Source organism: Neolamprologus multifasciatus, chromosome 11, assembly GCF_963576455.1.
Source record: "Neolamprologus multifasciatus chromosome 11, fNeoMul1.2, whole genome shotgun sequence".
Classification (NCBI taxonomy): Eukaryota; Metazoa; Chordata; class Actinopteri; order Cichliformes; family Cichlidae; genus Neolamprologus; species Neolamprologus multifasciatus.
The window spans coordinates 24497487-24518887 of NC_140449.1; the positions used below are offsets into that span (position 1 = coordinate 24497487).

The 21401-nt window shown below is 37.1% G+C and overlaps 5 protein-coding genes across 6 annotated transcripts; all 5 read left to right on the plus strand.

The window, feature by feature from the left end:
• apoeb (apolipoprotein Eb) lies at positions 1 to 2301 on the plus strand. The gene is made up of 5 exons (XM_085176956.1): positions 1 to 140; positions 417 to 482; positions 581 to 734; positions 829 to 1116; positions 1199 to 2301. Exons 2-5 carry the CDS (start codon positions 440 to 442, stop codon positions 1542 to 1544), a joined length of 831 nt encoding a protein of 276 aa, XP_085033082.1. The 5' UTR covers positions 1 to 140; positions 417 to 439; the 3' UTR covers positions 1545 to 2301.
• A 3513-nt stretch (positions 2302 to 5814) lies between these two features.
• apoc1 (apolipoprotein C-I) lies at positions 5815 to 7079 on the plus strand. The gene is made up of 4 exons (XM_085176963.1): positions 5815 to 5957; positions 6429 to 6498; positions 6597 to 6735; positions 6824 to 7079. The coding sequence occupies exons 2-4, from the start codon at positions 6444 to 6446 to the stop codon at positions 6882 to 6884; spliced, it is 255 nt and encodes an 84-aa protein (XP_085033089.1). The 5' UTR covers positions 5815 to 5957; positions 6429 to 6443; the 3' UTR covers positions 6885 to 7079.
• A 6088-nt stretch (positions 7080 to 13167) lies between these two features.
• apoc4 (apolipoprotein C-IV) lies at positions 13168 to 14262 on the plus strand. Of its 2 annotated transcripts, none has more exons than XM_085176960.1 (4): positions 13168 to 13253; positions 13492 to 13537; positions 13630 to 13714; positions 13912 to 14262. In XM_085176960.1, exons 1-4 carry the CDS (start codon positions 13251 to 13253, stop codon positions 14102 to 14104), a joined length of 327 nt encoding a protein of 108 aa, XP_085033086.1. In that variant the 5' UTR covers positions 13168 to 13250; the 3' UTR covers positions 14105 to 14262. The 2 variants fall into 2 exon arrangements, with proteins under 2 accessions (XP_085033086.1, XP_085033087.1); XM_085176961.1 differs by lacking the exon at positions 13168 to 13253 and adding an exon at positions 13316 to 13339.
• Positions 14263 to 15061: 799 nt separating this feature from the next.
• Positions 15062 to 16876, plus strand: apoa2 (apolipoprotein A-II). The gene is made up of 4 exons (XM_085176958.1): positions 15062 to 15174; positions 15399 to 15443; positions 15952 to 16183; positions 16439 to 16876. The coding sequence occupies exons 2-4, from the start codon at positions 15401 to 15403 to the stop codon at positions 16593 to 16595; spliced, it is 432 nt and encodes a 143-aa protein (XP_085033084.1). The 5' UTR covers positions 15062 to 15174; positions 15399 to 15400; the 3' UTR covers positions 16596 to 16876.
• A 2020-nt stretch (positions 16877 to 18896) lies between these two features.
• Positions 18897 to 20507, plus strand: apoc2 (apolipoprotein C-II). The gene is made up of 4 exons (XM_085176962.1): positions 18897 to 19025; positions 19291 to 19350; positions 19755 to 19914; positions 19998 to 20507. Exons 2-4 carry the CDS (start codon positions 19302 to 19304, stop codon positions 20080 to 20082), a joined length of 294 nt encoding a protein of 97 aa, XP_085033088.1. The 5' UTR covers positions 18897 to 19025; positions 19291 to 19301; the 3' UTR covers positions 20083 to 20507.
• Positions 20508 to 21401: the final 894 nt, after the last annotated feature.

Here is a 21401-nt window from a genome sequence, read left to right on the forward strand (position 1 = left end):
GACAAATCAACATCATCATCACCATCGCGCGACCGTGCCCGCGCGATCGCTTTATGCGCAACATGCGCAGAGACAGCCTCCCAGGGCTATAAAACCCCCAGTCACCAACTAAAGAGCACGGAGGAATCTCAACCTCACAGGTGAGTGAAAGACGATAGAAAGAACGGAGAAACATGCTGTCCTCTTTTGTTTGATGCCAAGTCTTAGAAATTATGAAGTTTCACTTTAGTTATTGGCTGAGTTTACTTTTGCACATATGTGTTAAACGTAAAACTCGCGTTGTTTTTTTGTTTTTTTGTTTTTTAAATTTCCAGTCTATATCGTAGTTTATAAAAACACAGTAAATAGTGTGGAAGATGCAAATGTAAATGTTATTGTATTGCTGATTTTCTGAGCGTTCCTTATGCTTTTCATAGGTGTATCTGACTGTCTAACAACCATGAAGGCTGTAGCCCTGATCCTTGCTCTGGCAGTCATCACTGGTAGGTGGACTTACGTGCTGGTTTAGTATTTATCAGTCACACTTTATTATATCTGAGTTACTTTATTTATCCATGCTTTCTATGTGTGCCCACTATAGGCTGCAATGGCCGTGCTGTTCGCCAGGCTGATGCCACTAAAAATCCATGGGAGGAAAGTGTGGATCGCTTCTGGGAGTACATTGCCAAGCTGGGCCAAAATGCTGATGGAGTTGTGGAGAACCTCAAGGCCTCTCAGCTCAGCAGGGAGTTAGAGTAAGTGAAGCTGAGCAATTAATCAGTACTTTCCTTTGTTTTTTCTTGCACTGAACAATGCATTGATTAGTGTTTCTTGTTCTTCTGCTTTTAGCACTCTGATCACTGACACCATGGCAGAGCTTGAAACATACAAAAATAACATTCAGACCAAGCTGGTTCCCTACACTGAGACCTCCACTGCCCAGCTTTCTCAAGACGTTCAGCTTCTGATCAACAGACTGCAGAAGGACATGCTGGATGCCAAAGAGCGCGGCACTGAGTATCACAATGAGCTCCAGGCTATGGTGGACCATAACACTGGTGATCTCGAAAGCCGCATGAACAACTTCATCCATAAACTGCAGAAGCGCCTCAATAAGGACATTGAGGAGATTCGCAAGTAAGTTGGGCAGAAACTTTTAGAATTCTCTCTTGCGTTTAGAAATATAAACTTTAATCGAACCATTCCTTTCTTATTTTAGCACTGTGGCCACCTACATGGGTGAGATCCAGTCCCGTGCCTCCCAGAACCTGGATACAGTGAAGGAGCATGTTGAGCCCTATGTCCAGCAGGCCAATGACAACAGCAATAAGAAGCTGAGTGACATCACTGCTATGTTGCAGACACAGGCTGAGGGCCTGGGTCAGCAGCTAGAGACCCAGGCTGAGGGCATCAGGACCCAGCTGGAGGCCACTGCAGAGGAACTGCGCACCTCAGTTCAGGGGAAGATTGAAGAGATGACAGAATTGTTCTCCCCCTATGCCACCAAGATCCGTGAGCAGTTTGAGGAGATTGTAGACAAGATCAAGGAGTCAACCACTGCCTAAAGAGAGACTCTGAAAGTGGTAGATGGTTGGTGAAATGGCTACACTGCTGATTTCTTTATACCCAGGTAAAATGAGAAAAGGAGAAAGTTGCTGATGATCTTCACACTGAGTGTTCTAGTGTTCAGGATATGGGGGTTGAATAGAGAGACAAGGGAGGATAAGGTGCAGAACATTCAACAGGTGTGTTCTTCCTTCTGCACAGTCACCCTTTCTTATTTTCTCATTGACTCCCTTAATCAGTGAACACAAGCACCACAGTCAATAACAACCTTTCTTATGCAAAAAAACAACAATTATTTGTAATATCCTTTGCTTTTCTACTATGAATTAACTGTTATATCCGTCTATTCCCACAAGTTTTTGTATTCAATTTCTACATTTTGTTTGGTTATTACCGCAGAGTTTCAGCTTGAGCTTGAGATTTCATCCCGTTATCCTCCAATGCACATAACAACAATGCCTTTCATTTCAATAAATGCAGTGAACAACCATGAGTGCTATCTCGTTTCTTCTAGAAGTGATACCGAACCAACAAAAAGGAGTCCTGTTTATTGTTGTTTCTGTGTTGCACTTCACAGAGAAATGGATCGTAAAATTACTTGATGCAAATAATCAGTGAGTAAAATGTAACACCTGTATGTACTTCACAAGTGTGGTTAACATGTTGTATGCCCACCATGCTGCTCTCTGTAAGTGCACTTTCTTTAACTGTGGTGTGCTAAACAGTGCTGAGTAAATAAAGAACCTAGAAAAAATAGTTCCTTTCACTGTTTGTTTTTCTTATCAAACATTAATGAGCAATCTATTATTTAACTTTGGGTTCAGTTACACCTGATGAGTGGAAACAGCTGATGCTGTTGGTGACTATTTTAAATAATTACATTACTGCTTTATAATGTAGACAAGATGCAATTAATGCTTTGAAACTGGATTATTTTGCATAACGGTGCTATGGCATTATAAAGTATAACATGTCTAACATCATCTATAAAAGAATAGCGGCCTTAATGGCTTTTACTAGTAAGATTATCAAGCCATTTAAAAAACGTAGCGCCCCTGTGCTGCTGTCACATTGTTACATTTGGCAGTGGTTACATAAGACCATGTGAGTATTTATATAATGGCTTATATAAAGCACTGTTGCCTCATGTTAAAAAGGTTCTGGGTTCAAAGACCAGCTGGGTCGTACTGTGTTGCTTTTCCTTGTGGTTAAGTTTCCTCTGGGTGCTTCAGTTTCCTCCCACGGTGCAAAAACAGGCTTATTAGGTTACTTGACTAATCTAAATTGCTCATTGGTGGAACACATAAAACATGATGACTTATATGTCTCTACTTGTCCACTTTGTGATTGACAGGTGACTTCTTCCCGGTGTATTTGCTTCTCACCCAGTGTTAAAAGGGATGGGTTCAGTTCCAAATCCCCCCACCTACATCCTCCATAGCAATCATAATGGATAAGTGCAATAACAAGAACATTTGAAATTAAAGCCAGGCTCCCTGTCTGTTCCTCTACTCCACCATAAGCATCAGGATTTTTTTGGTTTGCTTTCCTTGTTCAGCCACCCCCTTACATCTCTTAGTTTACCCTTTTCTAGTCCAAACTTGTTAAAATCTCCCTTGAAATTCCTTTCTCTTGATCCCAGCAGGCATTTGGGAACATTCTGTGCCACAGATTAAATTACCATTGAGGTGATGATTATCTTGCCTAAAATTTATTTTATAAGTAAACCACCACCAATATAGAATAAGAGACTTTGACATATATAGAAAACTGCTTATTTTTCTCATCTTTCCCCGTATTTTGTCCAAAACTTTTTTCAACTAGCGGTTTTAGTAGTGTAAGAGGATTTTAAGAACAAAATTATGTTTTTTAACTTCAGTTCAAAGGCACCATTCACAGGAAAAAGGTGGCTTCAGCTGTCATACGCTGGAAATTGTCCTTTAAATGAAAAAGGGTAAAAATGGCTGTTTAAACGCAGCATGATTTTCTCTTTGAAGTTTGAGCCCGAGGCCAGTAGGGGACACCATTTGTCCCCTGTTCAGATTTTCTTCTCCACTTGAATCCAGGAAACACAAAGATGCAGCTGTGTTTTCTTTTTTGGGAGAATAAGTAAACTATACGTGCCACATAAAGAAACATAAACGGTGCTTCGAGCGCACACATTTTTGAGGATTAAGTTTCTGCAGTCAAGACACAAAATGACTTTAGAAATTTCACATTATTTGATAAAAATACAAATTATTGTGAATACAACCTGAAATTAAAAGCAATACAAGAATAGTGAAACACAATAAAATGACTCTTGATGAGAAGTGTAAGATTTGTCCATGTTTCTGCCACACCAAACGGTTTTCTAATGGAAAAACTTTGATAACACTCTACTTACTTTCCCTGACTTTCTACTTTACATTTTTTTTTCAAAATAATCATCAGTTCTCTCTGATACAGAAAGTTATATCTATTTTATTGTATGTTTTTTTCCCTAAATTGACTAGATTTAATCAGTTTCTTTTCTCTTCAAAACATGTTTACCCTTTCTACCAGTGCTAAAGGGCATTGCATGTAAACTGAAGAGTGACTGATGATATGACTACGTGTTTATCCTCGGTGAAATCACTTCTTTCAGGAACCAGGGTTTATTTGGAACAGACAAGTGAAACTCCTACAGTACACAGTCAACTGTGTTAAAGGATCAGTCATGGGTGGTAAAAACAGGAAAACCACAAGCATTCTGCTACCTCAGCAATTCTGCTCTGTCTGCTGTACTATAGGGTGTCTGCACTCTAAGTGCTAAGAATTAAAGGAAAAGAAGAAGAAGGAAAAAAACAGCTATTTTGCAGGTGCTATCTAGCCCATGACTGCTAGTAACCCCAAAAACATCCCTGCAGAGATTTTACCTCCTTTTAAAACCCCCACTCTTCTCACCATCCTTTTCACCTTCTTCAGAGCTGGCACACAACATCAGTCACCACAGGGGCCTTGGCCAAACACAAAAACAGCCCTCCTGTAAGCTTGTTATTCCAAATTGTGAGCACACAAGACATGCACTTTCACGCCCTATGCCTCCTACAATTATTCAAGAGGAGTTTCTGTGCACGCAAGCTCAAGCTCATAAATAAGCCCACCAGCCACTCCATTACAAAAGAGATGGAGATGCTGAGGCATGTTAAGTCGTATTTAAGTCAATTAGACCAGTCATCATAGCAGTAACACCTTATAGGCCAAGTCATCAGCAACAAATGGACATTGGCCTTTTGCATCAGACTGCTTGCTGTGAAAACAAAATGTTAAGCAATGAGGTCTTTGAATTGGTAGATGCAGACTTCCTGGCTCTAACTCGGCTCATAATAGGGATTACTGCAGTTCATTCAACTGTACTGTTTTTCCGGTGCAAACTGACAAATTGGAGCATGTATAATTTTATCCACTTACTCCTTTTATAAGCAAGGGGAGGTTTGTATAAGACAGATATGAAAAGAACTTTATCTGCTACTTGTGACTTTCTAAAACCAAACAAATAACAAAAGATGTCATGTTACATCAATGTTAATGTTCATTAGGGTTGAGCTATTATGACACTATCCGTAGGAGTAGAGGTGGGAAAAAAAGTTGCTGAACAGTTATTTAATGATAGCAGTTAAGGTTTGCTCCAACCTCTAAAATATCATGTAAAATGCAAGAAAAGGAAGAAAAAAGAACATTTCAGAGAAAGTTTGTGTTAAAAATGTGCACCATGTATCAAAAGCAGGCAGATTTAACCAGTATTCATTGCAGTCTAGTCACCCCACATTAAAAAGTATTAAAGGCAAAGTGTTTGATACAATTAAAAATTTAGCCAGAGCTTCAGGTCCAAAGGAGGTTCCAAATGGTCAGTTGGTGATGATTATATCACTATTGAACTATTGTTCTTCTACATCATATCTCACCTTATCTACTAAGCTGCTGTTTCGGCCATGAATGCACATGTCTTCATATCCTTGTGATTAGATTTTTTCAAAAATATATATACACATACTTATATTGTCTTTATGCTTTTCAATGTCATGCTTTTTTTCTGAGTACTACTTGTAAATAATAATTACACATAATACATCACTTCATGACTGTAATCTAGAGTCTCCCTCTCTCTCTCTCTCTCTCTCTCTCTCTCTTCCTCGCTCTCTCTCTTTTATCACCGTGGTGGATATCACACAATCTTGCTGCATAATGAATTTGAGCACGTCTCTATCACAATCAACATATCTTAACTCATGTGCTGGTCAATAAAAGGGGCAGAGACGACTCAAGGTCACCACTTGTACGTGTTGTCTGGTGTTTGCGTCACTCTCCTAAAACCAAGCGCTTATAAAGAGGGACGCACATAGGCTTTTAAAGGCATTTGATTTTTTTTTCTCTTCTGAGACAAAAAACAGGTATGTATATTTTTTAAATTTATATTTATATATATATATATATATATATATATATATATATATAGTATTTTATAGGACTAAAAAATAATCTTTTGAAAGTTTATTAAAGATTGCAGAGACATGCACTTTAGTAGACAAAGAACATGAAATAATTCAAAACCTTTGTTTGTTTGTTTTGTTTGTTTGGTTTTGTGTCTGTGTGTGTGTCTGTGGTTCTTTTTGTTTTGTTTTGTTTTCTTCAATAAAAATATCATGACCAAATGTGCTTTATCGGTAAAATGGTCAGTTTTGTAAACTCAAAGTAGAGAAATAACAGACAAAAAGTAAAAGGAGCTGTCCAGTCACCTTGGTGCTGACATGCAGAGGCACAATTTTTAAAGAAAGATAAATGTTAACTGTTTTCCACTTTCATTAGTGATCCTCAGCAAATGTGTGAAAAAAGACAAAAATTTGTCCCTTTTATATTCTCAGTCATTTACAGCAAAAATGAGACTGTACCTTGCAGTTGCCGTGCTGATGCTGGCTTTTGTGGCATACACAGGTAGGCTACTTGGCTTTAAACATATCCTGTTCCAGTCATGCTGTTCTTATTTCACATGATGCAAATTTCCCTCTCTTTGAATATGCCTCCATCTACAGAGGCCCAAGACGATACCAGCTTTAAGGAAAAATTTGACAAGTTTGGTCAGAAATTGACTGAAATTGGTCAGTCCCTCGCTGAAAAAACGAAGACTGCCTTCGATGATATACACAACAGCGAATTTGGAACCAACACCAGGTACTCTAACATACAGGGAATAAGCAGATTTATTCATATAGGCACACACACAATTCAACGCCATCTAACTTGTGTTTATTTTGCCCAGGAACTGGTTCTCAGATGCCTTTCAGAAGGTGAAAGCCAAATTCGGGGAAATTGGTCAGTAGAATAGCGGACAGGAACCTGTCGCTAGCCAGCAACCAGCCTAAGATGCTCACTCTGCTCGTGGGTGGCCGATATTTCACATGTCACGTTGCTCTACACAGACTAAATAATTATGTTACCTGTAAAGAGTGTAATCTTTTTTTCTTTTTTTTTTTGAAAAGTGCAATAAAGAAATTGCAAATATTTTAAAACATAAATTGTGGGTGATCCTCAATTTGTGGCCATGCAAAGCAAGAAAACATGAGATGACGTGTGTGGTGTGTGTGTGTGTGTGTGGTGTGTGTGTGTGTGTGTGTTTGTGTGTGTATTGTTGTATTCACTGATTAAAAGAGTTCTTGATTGTACTGTGGCATGATAGCAGTATAATCTTGTAGGTCAAGTCATCAGCAACAAATGGACATTGGCCTTTTGCATCAGACAGCTTGCTGTGAAAACAAAATGTTGAGAAATGAGGTCTTTGACTTCCTGGCTCTAACTCAGGTCACAGTTACTATAGGTTATAGTTGTAGTTCATTCTCCTTTTTTCATTGCAACGATCTGACAAAATGGACCACATAAAGTTTTGCCCACTTACTCCTCTTTTAAATGAGGACAGGAATGTTTAAGCCGCAAAGAAGGAATAAAAGTCTAAAGAAGGTAGGATGTGAAAAACAGGGAAACAAGACAAAAAGGACAGTTTGAGCAACGGAAACAAAAAAACATTCACGTCTGTTAGATAAACTGCTCAGCATTGTAGTAAGCACTCAGTTAATTTAAAAGTAATCATCTAACATGTAAGTAATGGCGATTGCATATTTCAACAGAATGATTTTCTTTCCATTAAAGTTTTACTGTGGCTGATGCATAAAAATAAATCTTACTTTCCCCTTTTATTAAGTATGTGTGTGATACAATGAGACTTTTAAGTAAAAAAATAATAATATTTATACAATTGCAAATGTTTGTAAGTCAGACTTCTCAATTCTTGAATCAATAAACAACAGAAGTTACAATAATGTAAACAAACAAACAAAAAATGAACAACTGAAAAAAAATATTTTCAGATACAGTCTGATCTTAACAATTTACATAATCTTTACAAAGACAAATTTTTATTCAGTGCAGTCTAGTCATTAATTATTAAAAAGCAATAAAGCACTTTTTCTTTTTACACAGTTTGAAATCTTGGCCACCACTCCAGATTTTAAGGAGTTCCCAAATAGCTTGCGTCAATTGTTAATAATTATATCACTACTGAAATGTGTTATTTTACACAATGAACTGATCCCTTAGGAAAGTACATATCTAAATATACTCAATATACAATTTAAATTTAATAAATATTTCTGTTTTTTTAATCAATGCATACATTAGAATACATTTCATTACAATTAATGTCGTTCAGAAAGTGCTGTAACTAAGTTCATAGATTTAATTCCTCCACTCTTGCCATGTGCCAACACAAACACTATTCCCAAAGACATTGATTATTTTATTAGTACAGTTACATCCTTGCTGCATATGACCCTGGATACTCTGGATACTCCTCTGAAAAAGAAAACCTAAAATCAGAAGTAAAATCAGAAGTACTTGTCAGCCTTAAATGAGAACCCAAAGCTGAAGATGAAATTCTGTCTCATTAATGTAGAAGATCCTCACTTATCCTGGAAAAAGAGTTTGTTGCTCTATAAATAAGCATCTGTAAAGCTAGACCATCTTTCTGCTTGTCACTGATTGAAGACAATAAGGACAACCTTGGGTTTTTTGTTGTTAGACTGACAAAAAGTCATAGCTCTGTTTAGCTAATGATCAATAAAGCCAGTAGTTAAGTCCTCTGATTTTAACTAGTAATGACTTTATTAATTCCCACACAAATACAATCCTAAAACTATTAGAAACATGGATTTAAGATCTTAGTTTTGTTTGGCTTTTGTCTTTATTATTGTAGTCTTTACCTTACAAGATAAAATATCTACAGCCAACAATTGTTGAGATTTTTTTGACATACTTGTGACTATCACTTGTAAATGATAGTTAAACAAGTAGTGGTTTTTGAATTCTAATCTAAGAGTTATTTTTCAGCACACAATCACAATCTTGCTGAATAAAATTGAGCATGTCTCTATCATAATCAGCATTCTGCATTTTGCATTCTTTGTCTAACATTTAGATTTGTGTGATGGTCTGAAACATTTAAATGTGACAAACATAGAAAGAAATAGGACATCCGGAAGGGGCAAACACGTTTTCCACACTACTGTAATTACATCAGTGCTGACCACTAAAGTGGGCAGAGATGCCTCAAGGTCACCACTTGTCCATGTTGCATGGTGTTTGGGCCACCCTCCTGAAACGCAGCGTGCTTACAAAGTGAGATGCACATAGATTTTTTTAAAGACACTTCTAAGATGGAAAACAGGTATGTTTTTCATTTTTATGACTAATGCTGATTTATTTTTATTAAAGCTGATTTTGATTGATGATTGATTGGTAATTTATTTCAACACGTGAACAATTTACAGGTACATTTAGAAAAGAAAATAAGAGAGAAATATATACTATACAAAATACATACAAAAAAACGTTCTGATTAATTTACATGTTGAAAGGGAGTGGGAAGAAGTAAACACTTATTTAATCCCACCCCTTTGCCATAAATTATAAAGCTGATTTTATTATTAAAGCTGAAAGCTTTTTAATTTATGTATTAGTTTATTAAAACTTTATATACTGGCATGGAGACTTGCAGGTCAATGATGAAAAGAATGAGCCTTTCTCAGGAAACTAATGTACTCAAAACATCAACTTTTGGTTTGTTTGTTTGTTTGCTTTACAATTATTCATATAGTAAACTTTGATATTTTAAAACTCAAAGTAAACATACACAGGTAGGCCACTCTTGGCTTTAAACCTATCCTGTCTCAGGTTTCCTTTCTTTGCACTCCTTGTAAATTTTCCTCTCTGTGATTATCACATTATCACCTCCATCTGCAGAGGCTTTTCCAGTTAAAAGTTAAGAAATATCAATTTGGTTTGATTGAAAGTAGAAAAGATGACAAGATCCTATCACTAGCCTGCAGCTAGCCCTTCACCAACAAGATGCTCACTCTCACGCATGAAGGCTGATATTTCAGATAACATGTTGCTTTGCACACATAAGTCTGTAATCTTTGAAGATTTTTTTTCAAGTTTTCATCCATACAATAATAATGTATATTTTATTGATCCATGTGGGGAAATTCCTCTATGCATTTAACCCATTCACTCAGTGAAGCAGTGGGCAGCCATTGGGCACCCGGGGAGCAGTGTGTAGGACGATAACTCAGGGTAGCCGATTAGTGCATTTGATCCACCGATCTTCTGATTATGGGGCCACCACTCTACCTACGGAGCTATCCCTGCCCTAGGAAATTCTGTAATAAATTTAAGCACTTATTAAACGCTTCCTGTCTATTACAGAAGACCGTCCATATGCTTTGCACACCATTGGATCCAAACTGGATTGAAGGCTTTAAACTCTCACTTGTTGCTTAAACTCCATGGAAAATCAATAACAACCTGAGAGGTGTGATTCATTTTAACAGATGAAATTATTATTTATTGTTATTATTATTTATTATTTCAGGCTTGTTTATATATACATATATATATATATATATATATATATATATATATATATATATATATATATATATATATATATATATATATATATATATATAGTCTAAAACAAGCCTGAACCACAAAATTAAAATTTTTAAAATTTATTAGCAATTAAAATTTAAATCAAATAGCAATTTGTATGTATGATTTACAAATTAAATAGATTTGTGTTGTGATTTATTGCTCAGATTTACAAAGTGGCAGAAATGTGCTTTTTCCAAAGGTTGGCTGGCCCCTCCATTAGTGATTGGGTAAGGATCTCTACCTCATTAGGGAGTGGATTCCGAGTAGAGCTGCTACTCCACCACATTAAAAGGAGTTGGTTGTTCTCGGGCATCTGACAAGAATTCCTCCTGAGTGCCTCCTGGGTGAGGTGTTCTGGGCATGTCCCACCGGCAGGAGGCCCCGGAGCAGACCCAGGACACGCTGGAGATTATATCTTTTGGCTGGTCTGGGAACTGAGAACATTGGGCCTTGGTACTCCCCTGGACAAGCAAGGGAAGAGGGAGGTCTGGGCTTCTCTGCTTAGGCTGCTGCCCCCGGATAAGGAGAAGAAAATGGATGGATGGATGGATGCATAGATGGATTATTGCTCACACTCTGTTTATTTTCCATCCATCTATCCATTCGCTTCCACTTATCCTTTTCAGGGTCGCGGGGGGCGCTGGAACCTATCCCAGCTGTCATAGGGCGAGAGGCGGGGTACACCCTGGACAGGTCACCAGTCTGTCGCAGGGCTAACACACAGAGACAGACAACCAGTCATGCTCACATTCACTCCCGCATTCACACCTATGGCCAATTTGGATTAATCAATTAACCTATCCCCACAAACTGCATGTCTTTGGACGGTGGGAGGAAGCTGGAGTACCCAGAGGGAACCCACGCAAACATGGGGAGAACATGCAAACTCCACACAGAAAGAAACCGGCCTGAGGGTGGAATTGAACTCAGGACCTTCTTGCTGTGCAGCAACAGTGCTAACCACCGTGCCCTGTTTATTTTAAATAAAATAAATTATCTAAAATATATGTTTCAATCAAGTGCCAGAGACTGTACACTTGATTAAAATAAATAAATAGATAAATGAAAAAAACTGGTTGGTGTATCAAGTGACTAAAAGCAATATTGTTTTGATACATCATTTCAATGTGTCTGCTCAGATTATTTTTGTTTTTTATAGAAACACATAACTATGCTATTCCAATTTTGTCCATTCTAAAAACAACAAAAGGTCTGTGAACCACCTTTGAAGTACTTCCAGAATCCAGGCCTAAACACTGTTATATGAACTTCTTTAATTACCTACCATTAACATGTGTGGAATGTCTAAGTAAATTTGGAGAATTATGTATTTGTCTACCAATGGCCATTAAAAATATGACTAGTTTTTTTCAAAGGCTACCAAGTAACAGCTAATAGATATTAATCCATTTGTGTCAGTAATTTGAAGCAAAGGTCAAGTGCCAACATGGCTTTGTGCATTTCACAACACCTGGGATAAAGCCACTGTTTATGATGAGTTAATAATCAGCAAGTTGTTCCAGTTCATTGATTTCTGTTTCCCTGAAGAGAACAACCTGACAGAGGTCAGCTGCTGGTGCAGACATGGGCCCGCAATTGATATCACCTGTTTGAAATTGTTGTGAAATTAGTTTCACTTTAAGGTAATGTCAGGTAAAGCTTCAAAGCTTTAATGTTCTTGAAGGTGAGATCTTTTGCAAAGCTGTTTATACATCACTTTTATCTTGGTGTACCTTATAAACAGGCACTGTCTGCATTGTAATAGTTTTTCTTCTGTTTTTTTTTCTAAGTTGCAGCCTTTTCAGGGACACACATACACAATGTTTACTTTGTACTGTCCAGATGTTTAACATAAAGCAGTTTAAAGACAAGGGCAACAGAATTTTGATCCAGCATATTTAGACAGCTGCAAGACCAGGTTTGTGAGTACAGTGCTCTTATGAAACATAATCTGAACATTAGTGCTGAGCTGTTTCCATATGGAAGAGCAGACTCTGTGGACTGCAACACAAAATCAATTTTATGGTGGACTCTGCCCACAAAAAATGCTTCGCTTAGCTGAAAATGTTTATCTGTCTGAAACTTTTGCTCCAGATTTTTACTTAAAATCTGTGGTGCTGGAAGACAGACTTTGACTTCTCTGTAAATACAGAGCATATCAACGTCTGCCAAAAATAGAGATACCTAAACCAAAGTGTATTTGCTCAGCGGTGGAACTCAGCTTCGGTTGATTAGGGAAAGATCCCAAGAGTTTGAGACTTTATTTAAAAAAATAGATTTTTACTAACATTCATATTGTAACACAGTGATACTTAACATGAAAGACAAATCATAACACATTGTAAATGGTAGATCTGTGTTAAATGGATTAAACCAATTTTTCCCAAACAAGCAAAAGTTCCATCTTTCAAAAAGGTATAAAACTAACTACCTAAACTAAAACTTAACTCAAATGTCTTTGAATGCCCTGTCAGGTGTGAGTGGTTTTTTTTTTAGCTAAGACAACAAAACGTTTCAAAGTCAAATTAGGGAGAAAATAAAACCATAATAAGACTTGTTGATTTGCTACCGGTGAATCAAAGAAAAAAAAAAAAATGATGAATGATCATCCGATCAGGACCAATGTTCACATTGCCAAATACAAATAAAGTGGCTAGATAACATTTGGTTCATTTAACTCCTGCTGACCAGAGCCAGAGGAAATGGTAAAATATACTCTTTTGATCATGGTAGTTTTAATGACAATGCACAAATCTGTGTTTTTCTTGTAGCTGTCAAAGACAAAGAACCAGTATGTTTTAATATAATCTGCTGAGAACTTTGTTGTTTTTGCATCCAATGTGAACTGCATATGGACTGTGCTGACAAAGAGTTCTGTTATATTAATAACAATATCATGAACTGTTATGATGTATGTTTTTTTTTTTTAATTCTCCATGACAGCCCCATATGAAAGCACTTCTTTTCAGTCTTTTCTTACTAATGCAAGGTATGACTTTATACTATCTTCAGTATTGATTCTGTCATTTCTGATCACGTTTTGTTTTGTTCTAATTGACTGACAAGCATCTTTCTTTGCAGCATGTGGGCCACTTCTGGCCCAAATAGAGCCCACAAAAGAACCTGACTCACCAGGACTGCTGCAGAAGCTGGCAGAGAGGGTCAGGTATTTCAGGAAAAAAAAACCTGTTGACCACTGAATGCAGTTCATTCACAAGTTCAGACTAGAACTCTTTGTAAATGATCAGTAAATGATCAGGATTGTTAAAATATTTAGTTTGATTTCACTTATTGTGTCAAAAAGTTTGCACAATAACATATTTATTTGTGTATTATATGTACTTTGCTGCTTTTATCTCACAGGGCAGCCAAAAATAAAATCCTGGCGCTTGGGGAACTAACACAAGGCTTTGCTGGTGCTTATTATGAAGACCACATTCAACCGGTGACTGACAGCTATGTTAAATGGGCCTCTGGTGTCAAAAGCTCAGTGTGGGAGAGGATTCAGACTACCATCGGCCACTACATACCGTTTAACACAACTCGAGTTGATTAACTCACTTAACGAGAAGCTGAGAGTAAATCAGTATTCTTACTAAACGTCATGGCTTCACTGCTGAAGTGATCCTAATTTAATGTTTATCATTAGGCTTGTACTAATGTATGATGCATAAAAAAATCAAATGAGTTGTTAATAAATATCCTTACAACATATCTGTTTGCCTCTGCTGCAGGTTTTAGAGTTTTTGTATTTGTTTGGTTGTTATTAAACAAAGAGCACACCAACTGAATCCGATTAACCAACATTTTGGTTTTGGTTTTAATCGAAGCTGAAAAGCTTGTCTTCTTGATTACGTGAGTACAAGTCACACACAGGTGCATTAATTGACAAGTAAAACAAATCTCAAGCATTAAATGGATGCATGTGGATATGTGAAAAATAAGGTTAAAAAGAAAAAGAAAACAGTGAGATGAAGATATACAGAGGAGAAACCTTTTTAAAACACTATTGAAAAGAGAACTGATCACATTGCTGGCAGAGTATTAGGGTGAAAGGTGAGGGCAGAATGCCCAGCAGCCATTGCTCAGTACAATGCGTTGGGTTGCGTTCTGAATGATTGACCTGTTGACCATTTGACACCAATATCTGAGTACATACTATAAAATCTGCTGTTAAAAAAGTGCTGATTATCAAGAGCCGATACAGTTAACATTATCTTTTGTCATAACAGATACAGACACACGAGCTGCTTTAGTTTTTTCTATAAAATGAGGTGTAATTGTTATGACATTCTGCAAAATCGCAACTTCCACAGTGCCACAGTGCATCTTGCCATATGGATAAGGATAAACGTACATTTCAGAAAGATTACATAACAACTAAGCCATATTTCCACATTCTGTATTTAAAGAATGTCACGTACACTGGACTTTGTGTAGGTGTATGTGTGTGTGTGTTTGCGTGCATGTGCATGCAAGCATGTTGTGTGTGTATGCTCATCAGATGACGTTTGTTTGCAGTCCCCCCCTATATCTTCCTGTCCAGATGTGCGCTCTGAGTTACAGACAACTCGGTTTGAGAGAAGACTGTCACTTCTTGGATCTGTGCATCCAACGCAACAGCAGGTAATCCCTTTTTCTTCCTGCAGCTGCCCTTGCAGCTTCTCTTCTGCAACTACAGAGTAGATTTCACTAAAACAGCTTTTCGTGAAATATTTAGGAAATGCAGTTTTGCTTTAAATGTTAGCAATTTAATCACCTTGTCCATGATCTTCAGTTGTTAAAATATGAAAATGATTCAATAAGTTGAAATGTGAATTTCATTTGCTTTTTCGTCTTTTGTCTTTCAGAAATGAATGCAAAATATGTTTTTGCACTGATCTTGGCGCTGCAGGGTAAGTCACCCTGTAAACCTTAAATGTTCTGTAACAGTTACGATTCAGTCAGGCTTTTGAGCAAATTGAGTTTGATGTGACTGTTTTTAATCATGTTTGATTGGCCCAGTCTAACATGCTTTTATTGCACTCAGGGATTTAATGAACACTGTGTCATGGATGAATATTGCACGTATTTATATGTAGCCGACATGCAACACAAGTGCTTAATTTTATAATACAGTGAGCTGCTGTAGCAGAAAAAATTTAAATACTGACCAAGGAAATCTGATACTGAGAGTGAGGTGCCAAGATATGTGGGACAGTTTTTATTTGGCTTTTAAATAACATTTACACATTAACCCCCTAAACAGTTTAGTAAAATTTCCCAGTGCAACAATTAATCTTTTTTGTTGTCTCTTTTTAACATGTGTATACATCAGTAATTATTGAATTTACTTGCAACTGTTTTAATAGTACTAGTTCTCATCTCTCTCTCTCTAAAAATCTCAACTCTGTTGCCTTCCAGTCTCTATGAGCCTGTGTGCACTTCCCGAACCATCGCCAGAAATGGTTGAGTTATATAACACCCACAAAGCCACATTCATGAAGAGACTGATGAATTTTTACAACAAGGTGCACGCTGCTGCCACTCCCGTTGTGGAGGGCATACGTGACAATGAGCGTTCACAGGATGCCAGGGAATTTGCTGAAAATCTGCAGAGCAAGCCTGAGTACCAAGCCTTTGTGAAAGTTGCCTCGTAAGTTTTCACCTATAACTATCCTAGTAACGCCTAATGTTTCACAGGCAGCTCCAAAAGAAAATAAACCTCTGTAAGCTGCTAATGTCATTACTTGAAACATAATTTGCTATTAGATGCTACTTAATTAATGTTTAGATTTCACAATTTCAGCACAAACACATACAGACAGATTTTATGGTTTTGTTGATTTATTTGGTAAATTCTTCAATCATGGATACTTTTAAAATCATCCATTTTTCCTCTTTTCATCAGTGCTATCGGTCAGGAAGCAATTCCCTTAGTGGACAAGGCTCGTACAGCAGCACTGGGTGTCTATGAATACTACCTGCGCCCCTACGTTGGCATCACCCTGGGCAGGGGCATTGACCACGCTAAATCAGTCCTGGACGAAGTCCTGCCTGCTGAGTAAAGAAGACCAGCTGGAGCAAACTGCCTCTCAGCATCCCTTGTTAGATGATAGGTCATAGTAACTACACCGGAGAAGAAGAATACAAATACAATTCTTTGCCTCTTTTAAATCAAAATACTTGTCCAATCATGCAGAGTTAAAACCATGAAAAACATGTCAACACCACATATGCAAATTGTGCATGTACAGTATTTTATGTTTGAAACACTAACCAGAGTTTGTGTGTGACTGTGTATGTAATGTGGGCGTGTTCAATAAAATTAAGTGAAAACTCTGTGAAATATGTTTCTTCATATACACTCAGATCCTCTTCTCTTATGATTAAGTTCTAGTCTTTGATAATTCTGTTATTTCCTAATCTTCTAATGTATCTTTTAAAGTATGTATAGAGTTTTTTCATACATTTCATACTTTTAATTATGAAGAAAACACATTATTTATTACAACATAAATTTAAAAAGAAAACTCAATTAAACACTGTGGGTTTATTTTTTATTCACTGTGGTTTTGCAGTGAGCTGTCCCCTTGATAAAACTGGAAATATAATGAAAAGGTGGTGCTTTAAACACAAGCTAATAATATCATTAATACCCTGAAATAAGTCAAACTCTGTCCCCTGAACAGTGAATTTGTATAATCCCATATGAAAACTTTTTTTAGTGACAGAAATACTGAAAACACATTATTAATGTCTCTTTTGTATCTTTACATAAATTGATTGTTAACCTAAAATTACTGAAGAGAACTGTACAATAATCTCAGACATTTTTATTTGAATTAACTTTCCATAATTTGAATATTAATACAGGTTTCCTGTTGAATAGCACTTTGCAAGAACATGTGGAATATCTGCCTTATTCTACTCATATGAGCAGCAAACAAATACTCTTCCTGCATTCACAACAGCAGAAATCACTGATTGAATTTATAATGCAATAATACACCAATGTTATTTTCAGCTACAGCAATAACCATGCCGAGATGAGCCATCACAGCGTTTATTCAGTTGGATTGAATCAAAAGTGCAAATTCTCAAACTGTTTGAACCCCACTGCTGCCCACAGCTGCACTCAACTGACCTGAGTTCTTGGGGTCGCACACAACATGACATGTGAGACTGGAACACATGATTGGATTGAATGTTTACTTAGGCCTCCATCAACATGTAGACATCGCAGGGGAAAGCACTTAGCTCCAACAAATAAAAGAGATAAAACAGTTTTTTTTGTCACATTAACAATTATTCCCAGCACAAACTGAAATGTTTTTAAACCAGTCTCCTCGGGAATTCTGGCAAATTCTGTCTTCTCCAAAAAGAGATCTAAACATCTCACAAATTCAATATTTTCGTAGGTCAGATTTTTATTTGAAATTGTTTCCTCATAAAACTGTTTTTACTCTGGCTAAAAAACAAACAAACAAAAAACAGCATGTGCTTGATATTGACAAAGCTGTCTGGACTCTGAATTCTGTTCACCAAATGTTCACCCATGGCAAGCAAGAAACTGTCACTTATTACCCAGAGCCACAATATTTACTTTAATATATAACCACAGCCTCAAGGCTAAAAAGACAGATTTTGTCTCAAGAATGAATATTATAATTATGTTATAATTATTAGGGAAAACAGGAAATAAAGAGCACATGAGGACAAAACTACATAACATGAACAGCCAGCTTTAGACTTGTATTTTCATTTCAAATTGAAAAGAATCAAGACGGGGATTCAATGTTTTCCGCTTGTAACTGTGACCAAACTTCTCCTTTCCTGAAGGTTTTTGAAGAGACAAGTGGAAAGAGATTGTTTTTGTTCTTAAAAAACTAACTAAATAAATAAATAAATTCTTAAGAGTTTTCAATGCAACACCATATATTCATTAATGTGGCTGTTTCATAACCAGAATCAGTGTGGGTGACGTGTTCAGCACCCTTTAGACTTTGGACCATTTTAAAAGGACTTGGGACTGTTGCAGTGTGTTATGAATGACTGAGTCTTGTTATAGAAATCTAAAGTGCCTCCTTATGTAGACTGTGAACAGCACAAGGAGTAACAGTCTGCTGATACTGACCTTATCAATGGAAAAGAATTGACTGGGCCACATTTATTTTTTCTTCTACAATGCTGTTTTCAGTCTATACTATTAAAGTCACTCCTGACCACAGCTGTGCTACCACTGTTACAAGTACCTTGTCATGCTTTATTCACTATCCTTGTATTTGCATTATCCCAATATCTGCTTTATCAAGACACAATGATGAACCACTCCAAAAAAACACACAGCTGACAGCAGTCCAGGTTTATCTCCCACAGAGTGCACTTTGGCTCTGAGAGCAACAAGTCACCACTTTTACACTCCTATATAAACAGGCTGGGCCGGCACTACCTCGTAGGTTGTTTTCTTTTCACAGTCACTTCTGCAGAGGAATAGAGTGAGTACCAACACTTTTGATTCATTTACTGAGCAGTTTTAAAATAGATGCATGCTGTTTCACTGTGTATGAGAAAAGATGACCTAATAGTTTGGGAGATTTGGGGAGATCTTCTGTGTTTTAATGTTAGAAGTGGACTAAAACCACATATATGCACAGTTAATATAACAAACACATCGGCTGGATGAGTGGGTAAATCTTGGACAATGTCTCACCCTAGTGGATGGAAAGAGCTTCAAATGTTTTTTTTCCTCTACATTCACAGATCTAAGGACCATGAATAAGCTGCTGGTCATCACTGTGCTTGTTGCACTTTTTGCACTCAGTAAGTTTGTCCTCAGAGAGTAAAGCCAACAACACAAATATATAATATACCAGGAGGTTTTTATGAATTAGTGATAATAAAACTTTAAGCTTTTCAATCCTAACCTGTTTGTAACATAAGCAAGATCTCTACAGAGTAATAATGAGCACATTCAGTTCAAGAAAATGGATACAAACCAGATGACTAAATGATATGTTTTTGTTTTTCATTTTGGTTAAAACTGAAATTCACATCACATATTCTGATATAGAAAAGCTATTGAATGCATTGACATACCATCTTTAGCGGGAAATGAAGTTTTGTTTTAAGTGAAGACATTAGGGTGAAAGACTTTTCTTCTTCTCTGTCTTTTTTTGCCTCTCGTGTCTTTAACCCTCTAACTAACGTGGCCTGTTTTTGCATAGGTGCTGAAAGCTTCCGTGTGCCAAGGCAGGTCGATGAGGAAGAGCAAGGGACCATCACAAAAATAACAGATACTGTCAAGTCCTACTATGCAGGTGCGGTCAACACTGCCAGTGATTACCTGGAACAGATCAAAGGCCTGAAGCTGGAGGAGAAGGCAAAGTAAGACATTTTGATATTAAGATGAATTCAAAAAAATGTTCATTTTAATCTATAACTGCTCTCATTCTGTGTTTTTACCACAGGAATCTTTACACTGAAACTTCCAACATTATGAGCACCTATCTTGGCATTGCACATGACCAGCTTTACCATATTTTTCACCATTAATAGTGAAAAAAAAGTTATCCAATGACCTCCACAACGTTACATGGTTGTGTAAGGACTTTCAACCTAAACAAGAAAGGTTCAGAATTCATTTTACATTCTGTCCTTGGCAATACTCTCCCCACACGCAAGTGTCAAACTCTCTAATACAATGGACGAGGTGCATTTTGTAGCACTTTCTCAATCCACTGCATTGGAGGTAAATAATGATAACCACACAATGGGGACTTTAGTCCTTTGAAAAACAACTAAGAGCTTGGAATGAGAAAATGGACATGAGAATTTGGCAAGCACAAGAAAGGGAGCATTTTAAGATCTGCTACCACCTGCTGATATGCTTGTTTCCTCACAGTACCATGGCATCTCTGAATAAATTTCAGTGTTTGTTATATCTTGAAATAAAATATTTATACTGAAAAAAACATAAACAGGTGTCTGTGGTTGGTACATGGTATTTTTGTGAAGTGTTTGATGTAGTAAATTCAGCCCATTTTGCCCCCATCTGTTTGTGCAAGATCGGTGTCATCTTTCAACTCAGTGATGCAAAAGGTCGTGATTTTGTCTGTACGAATCTGCAGTGAGACACAAGACTTTTATCGGCTCAGGCAGCACAAGAACAGAGGCTTCTGTTGTAATTAATAATGGATGAAAAGAAACAACATGCAAAATGTGAGCGGCGGGAAATTGACAGAGATTAATAAACAACAAAGACTCTGAAGTTTGTTTTATGGATACTGACAATCAGTGATGCGAGAGCAAGTGATTTTTAATTAATGCACAAATCTACAACATGCGGCTTCTTCTGAAGCTATTACCAACAGAAACAAACCAAGCAAAAAAAAAATCTGCTTTAAAGAATCTTGTCTTGTGTAGTCGTTGCAAAGGATATAAACTGCATCAGAGAAGCACAGAACAAATTACACATTTGTGTGGGTTTTAAGGACTACAGTGATCCCACACTACCACTCGTGGTTTATGTACAATGACTATAATCACTGGAACAAAAAGAATAGACAAATATTAATATTAAAATAATGGTTTTAGATCCTTGAGTTGCAACTGAACATGCATACAGATCTGTCCTGACTGGATGAGTTTGAAAGGAGCTGCATTCTCCAGTGTTTTCTCCTCTATCCATTAGTTTTCTTAACCTTCTTGTCCAAATCAGGCTCACATAATGGGAGCAGCCTATCATAGGTGACATAGGGTGAAGGCAGGTGACAGTCTGGACAGGTTACCAGTCAATTGCAGGGTTAACACATAGAGACGAGCAGTGATTCCCAGCAGAATTTACAATCTCCAATTAGCCTAACACACATGTC